Source organism: Scardinius erythrophthalmus, assembly GCF_964197995.2.
Source record: "Scardinius erythrophthalmus genome assembly, chromosome: 3".
In the NCBI taxonomy this organism is placed as follows: Eukaryota; Metazoa; Chordata; class Actinopteri; order Cypriniformes; family Leuciscidae; genus Scardinius; species Scardinius erythrophthalmus.
Window position 1 is genome coordinate 25,364,673 of NC_138223.1, and position 23,514 is coordinate 25,388,186.

A 23,514-nucleotide genomic window follows, 5' to 3' on the forward strand; every position below is an offset into this window, starting at 1 on the left:
CATGGGTGAAAAACAACTCTGAAAAAAAAAATATTTTTTTATATTTATACTATTATTTTAACTATATATATATATCTTTTTTCTTTTTTTTCAACAGCATTGAGCCCTGTTATATTAATGTCACATTTAGCTGTGCCTTTTATTATTTTTTTAGTTAAACTTAGCTTTTCTTTTCTTTTTTTTTTAATCAATTAAATCAGTGCTCCTGGCCTTGATTCACAGTAAAAATAATAATAAAAAAAATGTACTTGGTTCAAACATTATTAGCAGCCCAAAGTTTGAAACCCTGGAAAGGCTCATTTATAAATGGAAGGGGTTCATGGGATCCTATGGCAATAAATGATTTCCACAGCTGACAACATGAAATTATCTTCATATTTACACATGAAATGGGCCTGACATGCAGAGTCAGTGATGCAACATTTTTGATGCATCTGAATAAATGAATGCAAAATCAAGTTACAACTGAAATTATTTTGAAAGATAATTTAATTGACAGCGCTTGAAATACCTTTGCATGTGTCATGAGTTACAAAACAAATGTCCTAAAATCAAACAGATAAAAATAAATAAAAATCTGTAGTTGTAAAATATTTATTTATTAACACACATGTAAAATCATCATTTGTGACATAGAAGACAATGAATTGCTCTCCTCGCTGCAGTAAAATGTACATTACTAAAAGTTATGTACAGTAGACATTTAAAAAATGATTCTTTAAAAAAAAAAAAAAAGAAGTCTATAGGGTGATGAAGTGTTCACTTGAAAGTGCACACTAGGAGAGGGAGCCATACCTGCGGTGTGCTCTACTAACCCTGGGAATGTGTGCACATCACATTTAGACATCCACCCGCGGATTATTAGTTGACTTTTGGCTAAAGTGCAGATTGTGCACTAGCAGCTTGGCTTGTGATAATTTGCCACTTAATTCTGAAGAATGAGACTCACAATCTCAACATCGTTTACATAGTGCCACATATTTAACATCGGTGCCCTCTGGTGGACAGCAGTAAAATCGTTTTTAGTACCATGTACAGCACCAACACATGCAACTCAGTTAAAGCCAATGAAACAACCTTTTGGATGATTAGATTATTAATAAAGCTCCCATTTTCTCAAAGTGCCATTATATGCATGTTAAAAGTCAGTGTGGCAGACAGGATTCGATTCTTTAACTCCTGGGTTGTGTCAAAAAACAGATGTAAACGACAAACTTATTAAAGTCGCATTTACAGGCTTTACTGGCAGAAGACCTCTAGTGTTCACCCACCATGTTGTTACTTTCTCACCAGTCTATAAATCACCTGTGTGTGCGAGACAATCTATCAGCACACATTATCATTACCGGATTTGCGGTCTCTTGACTGAACGGGTTTGGTTACTACCTCAGCAGGCCGATTCAACGTTTGTTGGCTGGCCGCTTCTATTCCTGGCCTCTTTCTCTCTCCCCATTTCTTTCTCTTTTTTAACTTGCTGCTTTTCAAGTTTTTCCTGAGCCTTCTTCATATCTTTTAGTCTCCTCTTAATGGTGGAACGATCTCTTTGGCTAGAAACACCAAGCTCCTGGAAGGCAACACATATTTCAGTGTAATGTTATTTAAACCAATACTACAACCAAAAAAATTAAATAATAATAATAATACACAGACCAACCTTAAGTTTACTGCTGTCCATGCATAAGAGATGTTGGCCATCCACACCTTTAGCTGTAAACTCAGCTATATACTGTTCCATGTTCATGCCCATCAGCCAGTGGCAGACCTGCTGATTGGTCCACTCTGAAAGGGGGCGGTTCTGCCACATGTATTGCTTTGCAGCTGGAGCAGGGCCATCATCAAGAGTCTGAGAACAAGAGTATGCATATGCTGGTTATACTGAGGAGTCATTAGGTGCAAAAGACTACACTACACCAACCTGCCTAACCTATGAGACCTTCAGGATATTTCAAGCAAACTTCCTTTTAATTTTGAGTGCCTGAATTAAAAGTGCCTGTTAACAGATCAACGGAGATTCCTACCAGGGCAGACTTGTGAATCTGGAGCACACTTATAAAATCAGGTCAGAAACAGTGGAAGACATCAAGAAGACCAAGATAGACTGAAGACTGAAGGCATATGTTCTGAAAAAATGTTCTCACAGTTCTTTTTAAATAAAACGAATGCATGTAGTGACCAGGGGCCGCCAAGCTCCACAATAAATGAACAAAAAACACCTTTGATCAATCATAAAATCTTTTGGAATCCTCTGATGTTATACATTTACATTTATGCATTTAGGGAATGCTTTTCTCCAAAGTGACTTGCAATAGTGGAACATCATAAATCCGTCAATATATCAATCAATTGTTTAACTTTTATTTTTATTTATTTATATTTTTGGTCTTTTTTCTTTGATGAGACAATATAGGAAGAAAGGCAGAGGGAGAAAGGATAGAGGGGAACAAAAATAGGAAGGACCATAAGTATTGGAGTACTGCCCTCAAGAATATGACTAAATTTAAGACATTCACTGAAATTATTGTTCATGTCAATGACACTAAAAAGCATTTGTTCTTCAGTGTTTTGTAGTAAACAACTTAAGGAGGTGATAAAATTGGGTATTCACCAGCCATTTTCCGTCGAGAAATTTGACGGAAAAGAGCAGTATGAATATTTTTCAGAACATCCTCGTTTCCCTGAGGAAAGTAAGTCAAATGGGTTTGGAACAACATGAGGGGGAATTAGTAATGATTGATTTTTAATTCCTTTAACATTGAGCTACTGACACGCCTAACGCAACTTGTGAAATAATGTTACCTGTGGCAACATCTTACCAACAGGGCGTAGAAAGACTGTTGCAATCATTAGGGAAATTCCACATACCGCAGGCGATATCCTGTCATTTCAATTGGAAGTTTCGAGTGAGGACAAAAAAAAGTTCCTAATGCAGATTCCACTCAAGTTCAAGTCGGTCAAGCAAATTCGCCGCATTGACCAACAGACTTCTTCATGACTTCTGTGTGAGCTGTGCATCATGCATTGCTTGCTACACTTTTGACAATGGACAATTTTTGCTCTTAAATTTTCTTTGACATTTCACTAACATGACCATATCTTTATAATACTGTGCTATAAAAGTGAAACAGAAACACATGCATGCTGAACTATCACCTCTCTTTCTCATGTGCATGATCTCATTCTTTCCATTCCTTCCTCACAACACACACATTCCACCGGTGATACTTGCTCTCCTCTTCAAAACACCTCACAAACCCGAAGTTCACGTTCAGTGCTGATTAAATATATACGTGTTAGTGTGTGACGAATGCTAACCATTAACTACAGGATAGCTCATGCAGTGGTGACCCCACGGCCACTCACCTCGCAGGAGGAGAAGGTATGTGTGTGTGAACGCCCCAGGAGACGGGGCTCTTTCAGTAACCCCGCCAACACAGAGCGAGGACTACCTGCGATCGAATCATCCGTCACAGATAAGGTCTATAACAAGTAGGACATGGGGACATACACACGTAAACACATACAAACAGACACAAATGATTTTCTCACAAACAGTTTTTACAGATATAGTATTTATAAAAAAGGAAGTTTGGTATGAATTAGCATGCTCTTCTCAGTTTTAATAAAGATCAAGCTAGTGGCTTAAGGGTTACTAAATGTGTTATATCAATACAACTAAATCTAACCAGTTCCTCAATGTTCAGACTAAAACAACTTTTGAAACAAGACAGAGTTTCTGTGTAATTGGGTCAATGAAAAAAAGACTGTTCTTTTTTTATTTTTAAAGTGAAGAAAATTAAAAATATAGTTTACGTGCAGTTCATGAAACAAATGTATGTAAATTTAATGATATGAATGTTGTAACAATAAAAAAGAGAACAAATATTTTACTTATACCCTGAACACATGTAAACAGGTAAAAACATTTTGCAAAAAGTTTTTAAAATAAAGGTAAAAAGTGATTTATAAAAAAATGACTGATATCAATGTAAATTCTATTTAATTCATTATTTATTTAATACATTTAATATTTTAATGAATTAAAATGAACAATTTCTGCTTTATGACACCCTCCCACAAATACCAAAAATAATCAATTATAATTTAATTATACAGAAAGAAAGAAAGAAAGAAAGAAAGAAAGAAAGAAAGAAAGAAAGAAAGAAAGAAAGAAAGAAAGAAAGAAAGAAAGAAAGAAAGAAAGAAAGAAAGAAAGAAAGAAAGAAAGAAAGGGTAACATTTATTTTACACATCTATCCGTTACCAAACTCTGACCCTAATTAAACAAAGTACATGTTGGTAATTTATATTACTCTGTACTTTTTTTGTATAATTACACCGTAACAAGGGCACTTTAAAATAAAGTGTAACTGAAAAAATAAATAAAAAATCATGTCATTGACACATTTATTTACTATATTCATCGCTTTGTTACTTTCTTCTCTTGAATGCTTGTTTGAACTGAATCTGGAAAAATGGGGCAGTGACAAGCAGTGATATTACCTTCAGTGCCTTGGAAGCAGTACCAGTGGAGAACAGTTCCAGAAACCAAAACCAATAGAAACACAAAACTATTTTGTATTACTTGTGAGAGCTGGTAATGGAGCGCTATCGCACACTACAACTACTAGCATGCATGTGATAGTGAAAATAATGGATGACTAAAATTTTATTAAATACAGTTATAAGAAAACTACCAAGAACAATCTTTCCCTTCTAGGGGAGGGTACATTCTCAGATACAAACTACATCACTGAACCAACACAAACCATAGAAATGCTCCATTATGAAACAGGACTGAGCTCTATCAGTGTGGGCCAAAGGTTATATTATGTAAGAATGCCTTTACTACAATGATGCATTTCATCTTTAAACATAACCACACCAAAAATGAGACCACTAGGGTTAGTAGCAACTGCTATCAACTAAGCGTACTACTGTCCTCACACAACAGACACGTGAACTGGGGAACTGAATGCATACTGTACCAAATCTAAGGAATGAAAGAGAAGAGATGGCCAGGAGTGGTTGGTCTGAGAAAGAAGAGGTCACGAAAAACACATTCTGCATAAACAAAATTACATACAGCGGGGTCCTGCATGATTTGAGAATTCTTCAAGAGCATCTTTGTACTTCAATGGAAGCAAGAACATCTGACCTTTTGTACAAAGGAGTTGTAGTGACCTAATACTGCAGAATCTTTGATAATAATAAAGTTTCTTTGTTTTTAAGAAAATCCTAAAACTTTGTAAATGTCTTTTCAAAACCACAACAGTACAGTACAGCCTTCAGAATATGCCCAATTACACAACTTCACTTCCTGTTAGGATCAAAGGCTGAATGTTATGGGATTGCTTAAATATTAACCTTAAATGAATGTAACCAACCGCAAACTGAATTCCTTTTAAATGGGTATAACCTAATGAACCACCTTAAAGTCTGCGTGAACCGGAAGTTGCAAACGACTTTTCTCCAGTGTTGTGACGTATTTCCCAGTGAAACGGAATATTGAACAGAGGGCATGGTTTTACTCTAGCGCTCCACCTCTCCATCTCTGCTCATAACAGACTAACGGTTTGAGGGGAGTGGTTAAGCGTTTCCCAAACCAAGCCGTCAAGTCTACGTCATCAGGGAAGGTCCTCCAATGCAGAGGGGAGGGGCATTTTCAGATTTTGATTAAAGATTACGAAGCCAAAAATTTTTTTGTGTGGATTGACTTGCATGGATGAATTGTTCACCACAAAACTATCAATTTAGGCAAACAAAGTAAGTATGGTCAATTTTGATTTCATGTGGACTTTAAAATGAATGCTTTCAATTTTACTGAAGACACAACTTGTTAACTAATCTCTTCCTCTTACTCAAGACAGTTATGAAAAACACATCTTAGGGTCTACACAAAAAAAACGTCTCATCATCTGGTCCCTACTCACCGTGTTTGTACGATCCTCCATGTATCCTTCTGAAGGAGTACGAGGAAGACTGCAGCTGGATGCAGAACGCTCTTTCTCTCGCTCTTTCTCTTTTCCCTTCTCTCTGTCCCCAAACCAGGAAAACGGCATACAGGAAGGGACGGAAGAGATGGAGCCAGAGGGGGAAACATTGCTGCTTGACTCATCCAGTAAGTCTCCTGATCCCCTGAGTTTAGACAACAGAAGACATTCTAAGTAATATATATCAGAGGAGACCTATAGACTTGTAATGATTTTAAACTTAACTTCAGTACATGTTGTAGGCTAATATTAGGACATTTAATATTCAAACCTGCTCCCTACAGATCCTCTGAGTGTGATGCTCTCCCTTTTTTTGCCTTTGCCTCCAGACCTGCGGATACCACTACAGATCAACACAAAAGAAAGAGCACAAGTCAGAACTGTTAAATTCTCTTGTGTTTTACATGTACTTGATTGGTGAAAGAAATCTCTGAAATAAAAAATTACATTAAAAATATATGCTAAATCATGCTTAATAATAAAAGCATGCACATTAAATGCCTTTAAATTTCACATTAAATTTCTATATGAAACAAAATATTTTGTGAAAAATATTTGGTCTTTTTTGTTCATATTCTGAAAGTCAATGAGGTCCAAAAGGGACAAAGTTACAGAGAAATTAATATAATACATATGATTCGATATATTCAAAGTCTCCTGAAGAGACATGATCACTTTGTATAATGTGCAGATCAAAAAGTCTTTATTCACTCTCAAATCACATTAAAATCCTAAAAATACGGTAACACAAAGCTCAAATGTCAACATTAACGTCAATGCTCTCGCACCTCTTGTTACCAAATATCATGACGTTTGAGGTTCTTAGAATATACCAGTCGAGTTGTATGGATTAAATTCTCAATACATTTTTGGGAGCCTGAAAGTTTTGGGTCCTATTGACATTCATAAAAACTTTTTTCCAAAATTCTTCTTTAGTGTTCTGTAGACAGTGGAAAGCAATACCAATTTAAAACAACATAAAAAAAAAAAAGGAGGGAGGGACTTCTAGCTGTATGATTTCTCCTATTAATTTTCCTACAAGTGGCCCATCTACTCCCTGTTGTAATATCACCGATATTGGCACACAAGAGCAAGTTGCTTGCCAGGCCATACCTGAAATCTGGGAATCGTCTTTTGGACTTTCGTGTTGGTGAACCATCACTCTCTTCATCTGAAAAATGAAAGAACAATAAAAAATCAAAAGCCTGAGCAGGTAAACCAGTGGTAGTAGGGGATATAAAGAAAAAGTACTTCAAGAAAACATTGGAGAAGTTTTTTTTATGGTTGTACCTCTGCTCGCTCTGCTCTTGCTGCGCTCCTTGCCTTTGCTCCTCCTGTTTCTCAGATTGAGAAATAGACTAGAGGAGGACTGTGAGGAGGATGGGGACTGAGGGGTAGAAGAGTCTTTAGGTGGAGACAGACTAGCTTGTGTGCTGCTGCCTCCTTGGGGTGTTTGGCTCTGAATGAATACATCGCCTCCGCCTGGTTCACCTGTTTGGTCATGACCAAACTGTATAGATGGGATGGGTATGGCTAGGCTCTCGAGGTAAGATCGCCTTCTTTCACTGTTTGTTCTTTCTTGATTGTTGTCTTGTATGCACACAGATTCCTATAAACGAGATAAAATGTACATTTGATTTAATTTGATAAACTTTAATTTGAAGAAATCAAATTTCAATTATTGCAAAATTGCAATAATTGAAAAGTGTATATTTGTAAATAACAGCATTAAATACTCAAAAGGCTCCTCCTTAAGGACCTGGAAAATCTTGTTAAAAAGAATAAAAAAAGAAGGACAGACCACACTGTTATTTTCCCAAAACAACAAGTCTAATTCATCTACACTTTAAGAAATTGTGAGACTTTCTTTTAAATCCTACAGGAGAGGCTAGTTTAAAGGGATTGTTCACCCAAAAATGAAAATTAGCCCATGATTTACTCACCCTTAAGCCATCCTGGGTGTATATGACATCTTCTTTCAGACGAACACAATCGGAGTTATATTAAAAAAATGTCCTGTCTCCTCCAAGCTTTATAATGGCAGTGAATGGCTAGTGAAAATTTGAAGCCCAAAAAAGTGCATCCATCCATTCTAAAAGTAATCCATATGGCTCCAGGGGGTAATAAAGGCCTTCTGAAGTGAAGCCATGCATTTGTGTAAGGAAAATACCCATATTTAAAACTTTATAAACTATAATCACTAGCTTCCAACAGACGGCCATACGCATTGATTTACGGTGGAAGAGCAAAATAAAACACTGGTTGCGAATTAGAAATTTTGAAGAGAAATGTCGAGGATTTCTATATAATAGAAGAGGAGCTTCAGTTTGTTGCACAGTCCTATTTGTTTAAACCGCAAAAGAGGTGTCTAAGCTTACGATACATGGTCGTCTGCCGGAAGCTTGTTATTTTTATCTTCAAATTTTCAACGGCCATTCACTCCCATTATAAAGCTTGGATTAGGAAGGACATTTTTTAATATAACTCCGATTGTATTTGTCTGAAAGAAGAATGTCATGTACACCTAGTATGGCTTGAGGGTGAGTAAACCATGGGCTAATTTTCATTTTTGGGTGAACCATCCCTTTAACTTTACAATTATGTGACCTGCAATGAAACTCTGTGAGGTATTTAAATGTTTGCGGTTCAACGTACCTGTGATTGGCTAGGTGCCTGGGAGCCTCTTGCTGACTCTCTGAGTTTATTTCGAGATGGCCGCTTGCGTTGGGATCCCTGTGCCAGCTTAGCTTTGGCTCTGTAGACACTACAGTCCAGACGAGCCGTCTGAGGAACATCTCCCCAGTCTGCATCTGAGGAACGACAGACACCAATATCTCAAAACCAGAAAAGACTACACTTTCAGGCTAGTCTGTGTAAATATTTTCCAGACAAAATAACAATTAATAAAGGTATTACAAGCCAAATAAACTAGAGTAACTAGAGCAAGATACAACTGTTAGTCCTTTATTTTGACCAGCTTTCCCAGAATAAATAATTGGACTTTTGTACCAGATTGAAGGTCGTCTGTAGACAGTCCGTTTCTTTCAGATGAACCGGAGGTCGGACTGCTAGGTTGACTCTCTCCTGCAGGGCTGTAAGACTCTTCGGGTTGGTTTGATCCAGTGCGGCCCTCCAGAAAAGCTATCTGAGAAATGCAAAGAAGTATTACCTGCATATACACTCATAAGACTCTATCCTGTTCTCTTTTTTTCTTATAATCACTAAATGCTTCTTAAACTGATAATTAAATAAATGTGTATTCATGACTCTTAAGCATCAGGTATAAAAGGCAAACATTTTCTGCTATGATTTTAACCACCAGAGGCTAAGACCTGTTCACACCAAGACAAATGTTTGGTGCGAAAATTATATATATATATATATATATATATATATATATATATATATATATATATATATATATATATGTGTCTGTGTGTGTGTGTGTTTGTGTTTGAACCGCCTTTAATGTGTGTTAAGGAGGTGTTAGTAGTGTTAGATAGTAGGGGAAGAATCCAGAATGTCTCTTCTGTACTCTTGTATTTGGTGTTGTTTGATGAACACCATAGCGCATACAGAAATCTGAACTGCTGTTTATGATAACGTAAATACTATTTGACTTCTTTTCTTCTCCGTGAAAAGCAGGCGTCAGAAACGGAAAGTTGCATAGGGTTTTGTGTACTGGAGTAATTAGGGTATTTCTACTTTTCTAAAAGAGCCACCTACTTTTTTTTCTCCATTCTGTCACCAGATGGAGTCTGGGCTCCTTGCCACTGTTGCCTCTGTCTTGCTTAGTTGGGGACATTTAATATTCAACAATATTATTGATTTGACTGCACAAAAACACTATTGGATGAGAACTGAACTGGGCAATGACATCACTGTTTCCTTTCGAGGGAACTCAAACTGCATAGATTACGACACTTTGGGGAACGCCCCACAGCGTAGCCCCCTGAAGCATGAGTGAAACTAAGCCAATCTTGATTGGTGTTGCGTCATGACGTAACGTGTGACGGCATACTCGGAAGCTGCAAAGGGACGCCGGCACACAACAGCGTCAGCTTTCTGTTCTTCAGCAAGCGCTCTCTGTCATGTGTGTCTTATTTAATGTTGTCTGTCAGTCACAAGCACACACACATATATACAGTATAATATATATATATATATATATATATATATATATACAGTATAATATATATATACAGTATAATATATATATATACAGTATAATATATATATATATATATATATATATATATATATATATATATACAGTATAATATATATATATATATATATATATATATATATATATATATATATACAGACAGTATAATATATATATATATATATATATATATATATATATATATATATATATATATATATATATATATATATATATATATATATATATATATATATATATATATATATATATATATATATATATATATATATATATATATATATATATATATATATATATATGAAACACACCAAATGCTGGTGTGTTTCGGGTCGCCCAAGAAGGGGCTTCCCGCATCTAAACAGACCATCAGCAACTGGATCGTTCAGGCTATATCTATGGCTTATCAGGTGCGCAGTTTGCCCACCTTTGGCCGTGAGGGCTCATTCAACCAGAGGCATGGCGTCCTCTAGAGACATCCTTTCAGGGGCCCCGATCAAAGAAGTGTGCGATGCAGCTGGACACTGGGACAGGCAGGGCTCGTTGTGGCATAGTGGGTACTCGTTCCCCAAAGTGTCATAATCGACGCAGTTCGAGTTCCCTCAAAAGGGAATGTCTCGGGTGCCGACTGTAACCCATGTTCCCTGAGAAGGGAACGAGACACTGCATCCCTCCGCCATGCCTTCCCTTGCTTGGGAGCGACTTGCTTCATCACAGAAGCTGACGCTGTTGTGTGCCGGCGTCCCATTGTAGCTTCCGTGTATGCCGTCACACGTCATGATGCAAAACCAATCAAGATTGGCTTAGTTTCACTCATGCTTCAGAGGTGCTACGCTGGGGAGCGTTCCCCAAAGTGTCGTAACCGACGCAGTGTCTCGTTCCCTTCTCAGGGAACATGGGTTACAGTCGTAACTCGAGACGTTTTCTGCAGAGCTGCTTTATAGCTGAATTGAACTAATTTAATAATTGATAATCTTTACCAGTTTAATGAATGATCAGGTCTGTTTAAAATTATCTTGATGATCTAAATGAACATTAAAGCACTTTTTTTAGAACTGCTTTACAGTCAAATTGAACTATATTTGCATCATTGATTTTTTTTTTTCTTTTCCTGATGATCACTGTAAAGCTGCTTTGAAACTATCTATATTGTATAAAGTGCTATAAAAATAAAGGTGACGACACAAGTATACCACATTCAATCATATACCCAACTCACAACAGAATGATATTAATGTTTGTGGCCTCACAATGTTCAAAAGAAGAGAAATGAACATGAACAGGATGTAGTTTTACCTTGTGCTGTAATTGCCTCACACTGCTCTTGTATTCTCCCTCCCTTTGCTCCAGTTTTCTCTTCAGTTCTGCCTCTTTCCTTGCACATTCAGACTCTCTACAGGTCAAGAAGAGCCCCCCCATTAACAAAGCATGACAAAATGCATTTCTGCTTAAGATTCTTGTCTCATCTATTGCTGATTGGAGCATACGAATTTCCAATAATTCAGCTTGATTCATATTTCCGCAAATCAGTACATTTCTGAGAATGCCACACCAACACTTCCCAGAATGATTCTGCTATGACGACACATTACATGCTCAAACACACCTCTGTTGGTGCTCCTGTAGAAGCGTGAGGGTCTTATTGTATTTGAGTTGCAGGGAATCATGTTGACTCTGGGCTTCATTCAAACGCTGGTTGATGGTTTTGCAGAGGGCCTGAGCATCAAGCCAGTGTTTTTCCAACTTTTCAATGCGCTCTCTGCTCTCTTCAACACTCCTTTCAAGAGCTGCACCTCGAGTCTCCCAAGACTTACGTTCTGCTTCACTCACTTGCAGCTATGAAATAATATACACATAAAGAGTTAAACAGCTCTCCAGGTCCAGAAGTTATTAAATTAATAAAAAATAGCATTTTTAATCCTACCTTCTCTCTCAACTGACTGAGTTCTGTGACTGTGATACTGTGTTTTATCTGCAGCTATAAAAATAGAATTCAAGTGAGACTGAAGAGTGAGCACTTAACAATGATGAATAAGGTGTTTGTAAATAGATGCAAATTGACATTATACCTCTTTGAATTTTTGTTCTAGCTCAGTAGGATCGATATCTTCAGGTAGATCAATGCCTTGGCTCCTCAGTTGTGAAAACACTTCCTGTGCCAAGTCATCAGTCTCTTTCTGTTTATGCTGTATCAATCCAAATATGGGCCCAACAATGACTTAGTGACTCATTTATTCATGACAACAAGCTTATCTTTATATGTTAAATTCACAGACCTGTTGCACAACACTCTTTTCAGCTAGTGGCACAATTTCCTGTTGATCCTGATATTGGTCGTGGATTTGAGAAATTTGGTTTTCATCCTGTAGCTGATGGTTCTGGGCTTCGTAATGGTCTTCATCTTTTGGCTCATTGTTTTCAGGGCTTGCCTCGTGTTGTAAAGTCTCGTTGATCAGACGGGCCACCTCGCTCTCCACTCCTGGTTTTTCCCGGCCAATGAGAAACCTGCATTGGAGGACATAAAATTCCTTCATGAGATTCTGGGACTATGAACCTTTCGGTATTTTACTGACTATGCGATTAGATTTGGCCTGGTGAATCATTACTCGACACTTCCTTCTTAATAGGTAATACATGTTCATTGTCCATAACGTACAGTAAAGGTAGAACAGGGAAAATCTCTAGAGAGCAACCTGGAGTGAGTTGCACAATAGTGTGAGATCACAGCTAATTTCTGGTGGGGCTTGAAAGCTACAGTGTCACTGGTCCTGAACTTTAGCTACAGTTCCACACAACTCAATTTAACTTTAGTTTGGTGTGTCAAGACTCAATACTTACTTGACCAGACCTTTGGTATTCTTCAAAGTGGTGGCAGCAAAGATTTGAGTGACACCAACCAGACTGATTCCATCTACCTCCACAATCTGATCATTTACCCAAATTCTGTTAAGAAAAAAACACCAAAGCTCATTTGGATACAGAATCACCAGAATCTGTTTGTCAGTCACACTGTTCACTACCACACACAGAAGGTTTAATTCTGAATATCATAAGTGAAATATGACAAGTTCTTACCGTCCATCCCGGTGAGCTGCACCTCCCTCTGTGATGGTTTTCACAAAAATGCCCAGCTTCTCTAGTCCTTGATCTGCCCCAACCCCCATCCCAATAATACTGATTCCTAGGCCATCATTACCTACACACACAAAAAAGGCACCTCAAAATACAGTACTCATGCAAGTTTTGACAGTAAATTCAGGAACACATTTTTGGATAAAAGTGTAAATGAAACCTTTTTGAATGTCTATAGGTAAAACATCCATCTTTTCAACCCTCTTTTCCAGCTCGTATTCAGCAGATGCAGACACAGGGTCCACATCATCATTACTGCGATCATAATCTTCATTAGAGAAGGTAAAGTACACCTGCGAAAGAGCAAAAACAATTAAATACCACTCCTATGCACACCCACATCTGAATGAATTCATGAATCAGTGATTTATTGATTTCACAATTTATGTTGATGTAACACTATGTTCTGATAAGAAAAAGTCCACCCAGATAATTTGTGAAAAAATAGTCATTCATAAATCTTCCTGTTTATGACTGCCCACTTTTACATGTTAATGCTGCCTTTACATGCTATCGTGATTATGAGCTTGCTGCGTTTAAGTGCTTTGTTGTCGGAAAGAGCAGGAATCATAGAGGGCACCAGGTATAGTCTTGCTTAATTATTGAGGAAATCTTTTTTAAATTAAATTAAGTGTCCCATTCGTTGACAACCATAAATTGCTATATGGCCTAGATATTCAGCTTGCTGACAGTTCTGGAATTTTGGTCAATATAAGCTATTTTTGCTGTGTATAAAACATACAATATGCTTCAAAAGGTTATGAAAATATGCACTACTTTAACAGCAAGACAAGGCGATATAGCTGGTGTGGTTTAAAGTTTATGGCATGCCCAACTCACAAACTCAAAATGATCTCTGAGTTTCCTAGAAGTAGCCTATACGACTTGAGAGGGCATTCATGTCTAATTTCCTACTAGGAAACTCATATTTACGCTAATTACAATAGCATGTGAAGCTAGCATAATTTAGTAATTTTGCCCATACTTATGAATACGGAATGAGGCATTCAAGCTTCAAAACATACATGAAAACACCACAAAATTTGTCCATATGACTTCCGTCCCGCTCTATGTGCCAAGTCTTCAAAAGAGATGCAAGTACTTTTTGTGAGGAACAGACTGAAATTCAAGCCATTACTCACTGATTATCTTTCTCTTCAGTGAGCTGTTAACAGCTAAGACTGGAAAACCATTCATTGAGCTGAACTCAAGAACTGAGTCTATCTGATCTGTGAACAAATCATTCAGATCAGTTTCGTGAACTTGACCAAACATTTCTTTGAAAAGATCTGATTTAAGAGTGATTAGTCCACAAATCAGACATCACTATTTCTCTCATAAACTCTTGTGATCACGGCAAGAAGAATTAGGGAGGATATCAAGATTTTTAGTTAAAGAATGATTTAAATGATGTGCTGTTCCACACATAAAGCAACAACAGTTATAATACAGTGCAACAGCCATGTGGATGACTTTTATTATATTTTGCATTTTGCATGCCTTTTGTTGCTAAGGCTAGGGCTGTCTGATATGGACAAAAAAATACTATCACAATTTATAAATCAATATTGCGATTTCCATTTTAATCACGATTTTGAAACATTATTTCATTACACCAGTGTTTCCCAATCTTTTTTTTTTTTTTTTGCCACGGCACACCACTATATAAAAATAAAACATACTTGCATTAACATGCATTGCTTTAAATCGTAGTTTAAAGCTAGATGTTATATTAAAGTAGTACTCACATTTAATGTGAAACTTGAGCTTAAGTCAGGTAGGAACACAATAAAGTCATATACTGTAGGTAGCTCTGATGTTGTTGGTGATGATAAAACAACAAATTTACATTTCGTCCTTGTCGGGCGGAAACCTCATATCTTTTAAAAAATTAAACACTGTGTCGTCGAAATTGGTATTGTGGTTCTCTTTTGAGACATTCTCTCGACATTGCGTAGTAGCTTACGCTCTGGGGAAACTGCTTTCTTCGAAATAGCATTGATTTTATAAATCAAAAATTATGATTTTTGGCCTGACAGCGATGATATATTCTTATTTGTAGCATTTATTTTTACTTATTTTTTTGGAATTTTATAATTTTCCACGGCACACCTGACGATGCACAGTGGTTCGGACAAACTGCCTTACAGACATAATTGTCTGTATAATTGATTTGGAAGCCGGCTTTATTGACAATATTTGCGGGAACTTTTTTGCTACATGTTGGGGATGCTACACATGCTATACACTGCATGAGGAATTGTTTCACTTTGCGCAAAATTCCTGATTGGACAGATTCCTACTGAGATGACTGCATTCTACCTGCAGTATTTTACTGTACAAAGCAAATGTGACCACACCTTTATGAAGGCACTATAGCTGAATGACATGTCCACAGAACTTTAGTGGTTAGTTTAGGCTGACATATAGGCAGTTAAAAAGCAGGTCAGTCAATGGTATGGATTTCTAATACTGGCACCAGACTTAGACTGCGTACAGCAGCAGAATTAAACAGAAGGAAAACACTGCCTATGAATCAATTATACACTGCAAAGTAACAGTATTCCCTCTCCATTTTACTTTTCTTGTACCATTTCACTTTTACTTCCACCACCCATCATTTCCTCAATCTTTCTTTCTAGACCACATTCCCAGAATTCCCTTTCTTTCATTTATTTTCTCTACTTTCTTTTGTCTAATGTCTCTAGTTGTCATGGAGTAAGCGTGCACCTCTGAACAATGTCCTTTTCTTCCCCAACTTGCTCAAGCACAGTGTCTCTTTCTATCTCCCTCCCTCCCTCTCTCACTCCTTTAAGCTGTGGCTTTTTAGCAAGAACACAGGACTATTTCTTACTGGGACTGAGAGAGACTGTCAGGGAACTATGACTTACAATAAGGAAGAAACAACAGATGTCACAGCATTCAGGTTGAGCATCAAAACTGAAAGCCAGAGTTGGAATGACATAAAAACAGTATGATCAAAAAATATCATCAGAACTCTTACAGAATAAAAATGTTCTAATTAGGAAACATTTTTTTGTACATTTGGAGTGCTGTCAGTACAGAGAACAAGGACAAAAATCGGTGTTGCCTACACCGTGTTATCCTCTTTTTAAAATTTGCGCCCTGTTGACTTCAATGGGGCAAGTTTTAAACCTGCTTTTAGCCTCTTAACATCCTTGATGTGTCATTACAAGTGCCCAGCCATTGTGAGTGATTCCTTCAGAGTGAACACGAGTGAATCTGACTGCAGTAGATGTGAAAGATATGAATAAAAATGATGTTTATTCAGCCAGCGCACATACCTGTATTTTCTTCCTGTTTTCGGTCGAGACCACAGTAGTCGATTGTCGAGTTCACGCGCGTGATCATAGGTACTAAACCTATGCGTGTGAACTCGACAATCGATTACTGTATCGACATACATATTAACCCGCGTTCACCCCGAAGGAATCACTCACATTTTCTGTGCACTTGTAATGACACATCAAGGATGTTAAGAGGCTAAAAGCAGGTTTAGTACTTGCCCCATTGAAGTCAACAAGGTGCAAATTTTAAAAAGAGGATAACACGGTGTGGGCAACACCGATTTTTGTCGTTGTTCTCTGTATTGACAGCACTTCAAATGTACAAAAAAATGAGCTCAATGTTAAAATTGACCGGAGTTCTCCTTTAAAAATGGTTGTTAACAAGTTGGTGTGCAATAAAAACAAGTCAGCAATATATAATTGAGTTTTGGTGACTAATTGATTTCCATTGTATGGACAACAAAACAAAACACAGACACACACACAAAATTATGAGACATTTCTCAAAATTAATCTTTTATGTTCCAAAGGAAAAAGAAAAAACATACAGCTTTGAAACGTAGTAAATGATTAAAGAATTTTCTTTTTGGATCTGCATTTTTGGATTAAAGCAGCACTATGCAGTTTTTTTAGCTTAATTTGAAAAGCTTCGGAGTCATTGGAATGGTTATATGACATTTTTCGGGTTGAATGGTGGTCGTCTCGCACCCCCCGAGCGCCTGTGAGCCGAAAAACCACACTTGCAACTTTTGGCCGGCGGGCCGCCCAGTATCGCGTGATATCAGGTCTCGCGATGTAACGAATTGCTTTACGGCACTGCACACATACACTATCTAAACATTTATTTGCTAGCCTTCTGTGTATCATACATACCTCAGTGGACATGGCTCCGTGCGTTCACCGGGTTCTTTGAAAACAAATGCACATGACCAGCGGGAGAAGATGGGAGGGGGGAGAGTCGCCAACTAGTTTTGACAACAGTGTTGTCAAATATCTATTCCGAAACTGTAGGGGGAGCTCTATAGAGAAACCCGCGAGAAAACAGCGAAGAAATCGGCAAAGCTGCATAGTGCTGCTTTAAAGATGGATTGTGAAGACAACACATTTTGTCTAGAACAGCTGGGATCAAACCATGAGTTTATGAGCTAATATTCAAAGCCCATTGTCTCATCAAAGTCCAAAAGATGTCCAACACAAACATCTGTTGAAAGGAAATCCTCATTTGCAACCTATATGAGACAGGCAACTCACTTCCTGCGGATCCTATATATATGGGAAACAGGATGAGTCAACACAAGAGGTCCACAAATAAAGAAACAGGCTCATCCTGAGGGTGAAGGGGGAAAAAAATGTTGGAACACTATGATATGTACACATAGGGAGACCTGTGCTTCCTGATTTAGAGAGAAAACACATCATAGTGCAAGACAAATGTTTAGTTACCAACTGCTGCTCATCCCACTGCTATAAATACACTGACAGCGAATTGACACTGACCTAATCCACATGCTCAAAGAGGGCACACCAAGGAGGAAGGGATGTCGGACGTATTGAACATTCAGCTATGGTAATCTGAAATGTTACTGAATTGGTATGTTCTGACCCAGACAATAAATCCATGGCATCTTCAGTCTGTGAGGCTCTGAAGAAATACATGACCTGGTTTCCAAACTTAAGAGATGTTTTAAGAGTGCTGAGAACCACTGCAGTCCACAGGGGAATGAAACACACATACAGCCAATAGTTACTGACTGGTCTTTTGGGCAAAACAGTGGACTTTTGCCACCTACTGCACTGTAACATACTTAATTTGTCTTTCTTTCATTTGTTCTCACAAATGAAAAGAATAATAGATTTGTACTCTGAATAAAATGCAAAGGCTTGAGCTTCCACAGAACAGCAGTTACACAGGCACACACAGGAGACTTGTCCGTCCCTATACAGGACCCTTTTAAAGCATTCCACTTTCCCAAAGTCAGACATATGAATGACAGCACAATGCATTTTCTGTTTTATGCAACCCAGTGCCTGGTCTCAGACAGATGAAGATCAAAGAGTTGTGTGTTTTGCTTTGATCAGTTATATGACTAAAATATTAAAATCTGTACTTACTAGCACAAGTCTCTTGTGGCCAGAAAAGACATATAGAGCAACAAACTTTATACGATTTGTATTTATGTGCTGTTTAGGGCAGGTTTATCTTAAATAGTGTACACAATACAATGGGAAAAAAGTTAACACTAATTAATCAAATAATTAAATAATCAAATTTGCATAGCATTGTCAAAGTAGTTAGAAGAACACAGAATAAATTAGTAGAAATCTATGTAGACTTTGTGTTAGAAATTAACACAAATAAATTAGTAGAAATCTATGTAGGCTTTGTGTTAGAAATTAACACAAATAAATTAGTAGAAATCCATGTAGACTTTGTGTTAAAAATTAACACAATTAAATCAGACATGATTCACAAACATAGTTCTGCTTGAGAATATCTGTTAAGCACCTCAAACAAAAGATGCACAATAAAGTTATCAAAATCAAGTGAGTTAAAAAATCTAACTTCCAATGGGATAGGAAAAATAAACCTGTTTTCTTATCCTATGATATTTTTTTCTTGTTGAGAGCATAAACTTAATTTTTATACATTTCTCAGAAAAGAAGACATCTCTTGATTTAAGAATGTTAAGATATTTGTTCTGTAAACAAAGACCAAATACACAGAGAGATTAATTTATCTACTCACTGTATCATCAACATATACCTTCTTAACTACTTTTTTTTTATACCAGTTGGACTGTTGAAAATGGTTTCGAAACCAGCCAATCAGACTGGAGCTGTCAATTTTTGGATAGTGTTTGTTTTTGAATCTGATTATGTGAATGTGCATTCTGATGCTGACCTCAATATTAAGCTACAATCACTTGTATGCTAACAGATTAAATTCACTCACCAGTCAGTCTTTATGAACAGCTTTAGTGAGGAAACATATGTTGTAATCCCTTTACAGTAAATGGTCTGTTTTGGAGAATCGTGTTTGTCTGTTACATGACGATTCGTTTTTGAGTCATATCAACTGAGGCCAGGGGTAAAGCTTCTAAGATATGGAATTAAGTCCTTACACATTTCTCTGTTAAAAAAAAGTCTGTCAGTACACGAGAGACATAGGATATTACATGCCTGAACTGATGCAAGCTCAGGCATGACCTCTGTTGAGAGCGGTTACCTTAAATGTTCCAGGCAGATCATATTTTACACTGATCCAGAACCACTGGTGAAGCCACAATTAAGAATAATTTCTTAATTGTCTCAGACAGGTAAGCTATATTCCTTGTGCTAAAAAATAAAGTGTTTCTGTATTTTGAGGCAAAACAAATAAAAGACGTGGGTGCCAAATACCTTCAAACAAGTAGGATCTTGTCATATAAACCTTGAATAATACTGTAGCTGCAATAGTACCACCATAAGAATGCTTCATAAAATTAAGAGTTAAGGTGGTGACCGAATTGAGCCACGGGCATCTGGTAAATGTGCAAACAGATTTGGGTCACTGCCGGCAGGCTAATTCCTTCAAGTTCTAACGAAAACCTTCTAAACCATTCCAGAGGGAGTACAAACCAACAGAAAAAAAATGCTAAAGCTGAATAAAAAATAATTTGAAGTACTTTAAACTCTTTAATTTATAGGTTTCTACCAAATAGTAAGACTAGTTGAGACATACTGTACCTTGATTGGTGCTGTAGAGAACTTGATCTTTCTCTTTGGACTGAGATCTTCCTCATCAGAGAGCCCTGGAAGTTCCTCAAATTCCTGGGATTCCTCCTTCACTTGACATTCCAAATCGGTCCTGTTGTCCTTGTCATCCACAAAGGCTGCATTCTCAATACCACAAATTAAAGATCTTTTCCCCATCAAGCACTGATTATCTTGCTGTTGCCTCTCTTTTCCTGATAAGACGTCATATTCCATGTCTTGTTCATCATCGTCCTCCTCTATAGCTTCAACAGCTTCTAGTCCCTCATCGTCTCCTTTCCTCTGTTCATCCTGCTGTTCCTTATCTTCAACATCAATAGCTTTCTGCTCACTTTCCTTCATAACAGTCTCCAGCACGGGCTCCTCTTCAGTTCGGCGTGTCTTTAATTCTACTTCCTTGTTGTCTTTTTCCTCCTCCTCCTCCTCCTCCTCCTCCTCCTCCTCCTCCTCCTCCTCCTCCTCCTCCTCGTCTTCTTTTTCCATTATGTTCTCCTCAAGAAACTTTCCCTCCCCTCTATGGTCTTCCTTTCTTCCAGTCTGTACAGATTCCTCACCCGCCCTCCATCCCTCCTCATGTTCCTTAACGCTCTGTTTTGATTCCTTCACAAGGAATGTTAATTGTAGCTCCTCGTTGTCGGTCAACACCCTCCCAGAATTGTGATTTGGGGATTGGTTCTCCTTTCCAGCCTCTTCAAAAACATCATCCTCAACATGTTCCTCCTCATTGCCTTCACTCTCGGATGATTCAGTCTTCACCACTACCAGCTCAGCTCTGACTGTGGACAAACCAGAAACCTTCTCAGAGTTATTGCCTTCAACTTGCTGTTGTTGATGTGCAGGATCCTCTTCTACAGATCCATGACTAGTGGTACTCCTTGTAGACGAGTGATGGATCTTTTCGCTTGTATCCAGAAGGGTGGGATCTGAGGAGACGCTATCTTCTGAAGACTCATTATTATGTTCTTTTGCTGTGGAACTAGTATTATGTAATGTCTTCTCCGTACAGACTCCATTTAAAGGGGTACTGTGTGAATCTGAACCATTTAACTTGGGCAAACATGTTTCAGAATCAGTCCATAGTGAATAAGAGGTTGGGGAACTACAGCTGTCTGGTGATGAAGGGGGATCAGAATGGTCACTAGCAGCAGAGGGTGACTGGGAATGGCTTATGGGACTGTGGGATTCAGTTGAGGGAGCTGCTGACAGTGACTCACTATCACTGTCCAACATAAAACTCTCCAGACGTCTGGATATTGGCCCGGCATTCATGGACACGCTCAGCTTATGTGATGGTGTCTCACTTTCGCTTCTCCCTTTTTCCTCATACTCCCTTTCGTTTGCCTGTCCCTCTAGCTCTTTAGGTTTGTCCTTTCTCTCTCCAGTAACTGACACTTTCCTGTCTTGTCTCTCAAATGGTTGGGACCAGATAACTTTAACAGAGGCAGATCTCTCCGTTGGAGACTGCTCTTTAAGGCCACTCTCAAACAGCTTTCTGGTCATTGAGAACTTCTCAGCCATTGCTGCCTTGTCAATGGAAACATCCTCTGTTTTTCGTGCCTCAAAGAAGGCTGAATCTAGACTGGAAACGCTACTCAGGCTGGATCTGTAAGGGGTGGAATCCAGTGGAAATTTGGGTGATGTAGGTTTGGTGAAATTGGGACTGTCTTGATTCTGTTTTTCATCCATTTGCAAGAACATATTTTTTATTTTGCTCACTTTGTCGCCCGACGGTCTGCCACGGGTCTCATTGCCTCCACAAGAGAAGGGAGAAGTCGAGCTGATTGATGCGCTCCCATCAAATGAGCATTTGATGGAATGGAAGTCTGACTTATAGGCGTTCCTGTGAGGAGATGCACTTCTCAGTGCCCGTTCACTTTTGTTTTCGCTTTTAATCATGATCACAGATAAAAAGAACAGATTTGAAGATTTCAGTACGTAAAATAGATAAAACTGGGACTAAAAAAACAGTGTATATCCAGGTGCATAGTACGTCCTCATTCACACTGGCTGAGATTGCAGACACAGATGTTGCCGAGTGACTGACACAGTGTCAATCGCTCTTACCTACAGCAGAGAGAAATCAAGAAACCTGTCAGTCTGTATTTTAAATCAGCTAATTATCTCTCTTCTCAATACATTTACCCAACTATGTATTTTATACACTATTTATAGGCTATCAGTGTTTTGTGTAAATGCATGATTCAGTATTAACACCCTCTCAAACGCTTTCATGTTGCACAGTAAATATTTTGTTAAATTTACTGTAAGAAAAATGCCAGCAGAGGTTGCAAGAAACTGTAATATATAAGTGTAATATATCTATATCTAAATGATCGAATAAAATATTTTGATATTGTAAAATGTACTGAAACTAGCACAGATGGCGATGGAAGGCCTCTGCGATTTTGGCCATTATTAACATGACAGAGTACACTGATATCCACAAAAAGACACTAAACTGCTTTTAACATTAGGTAAATAACATTAAATCTAACATAAACACTAACTGATAACACAATAAGAAACAACATAGGCTAAATAAACAAATGTAGAAGGTTAATGGTTCATGTAAGGAATTCGGAGAATTCCCTTTTCTCATAAGTTACCAAGGCTATTCATACTTTTTTACCAAAACATAGCTTAAATATTTGTCCGTAAATTGTTCATACTGTTCATTTACAGAAAAAAAATGCATATTAAAATAATACAAAACATTATTTTAAGCTTACCGTTAACCAATTGACAGGTTTTTCTTTTTACATTCTTAAAATGTTGAATTCTTTTTTTGTATTACAGGTAGCAGGTGTCCAAATCATATCATGTCTCCCTCTTTTTTGACAGTCGATCTGTTCCCATTGACTGCTGTAACCGACTTCAATTCTAATGAAGCTTGACAAGTTTAAGTTTCTGTAGGCTAAGTAAGGAAGTTTATCTCTACATTTTGAAAAACAACACTACCGGATAAACGAGTCTAAACCTACCTGAACTTCATTCATTCCGACTTGAGGAAGAACTGAGAAACCACAACCAAAGCCAGAACAATCACAAACTTGTTAGACGTCGTCATTCTTTTCTTCGAAGTCTACATGTCTTTCTCCGTGTATGTAACCAGCTCAACAAACCTTATCCCCACATGCGCGCT

At 37.7% G+C, this 23,514-nt stretch overlaps 1 protein-coding gene across 1 annotated transcript; it reads right to left on the reverse strand.

Moving 5' to 3' along the window:
* Nucleotides 1-478: 478 nt before the first annotated feature.
* ppp1r9alb (protein phosphatase 1 regulatory subunit 9A-like B) lies at nucleotides 479-23,514 on the reverse strand. The gene is made up of 18 exons (XM_081359989.1): nucleotides 23,354-23,514; nucleotides 20,346-22,436; nucleotides 13,472-13,604; nucleotides 13,255-13,375; nucleotides 13,018-13,122; nucleotides 12,456-12,684; nucleotides 12,249-12,365; nucleotides 12,104-12,157; nucleotides 11,786-12,015; nucleotides 11,476-11,572; nucleotides 9,000-9,135; nucleotides 8,646-8,800; nucleotides 7,281-7,599; nucleotides 7,104-7,161; nucleotides 6,262-6,333; nucleotides 5,931-6,135; nucleotides 1,655-1,843; nucleotides 479-1,564 (listed from the first exon to the last, which is right to left on the reverse strand). The coding sequence occupies exons 2-18, from the start codon at nucleotides 22,266-22,268 to the stop codon at nucleotides 1,388-1,390; spliced, it is 4,320 nt and encodes a 1,439-aa protein (XP_081216115.1). The 5' UTR covers nucleotides 22,269-22,436; nucleotides 23,354-23,514; the 3' UTR covers nucleotides 479-1,387.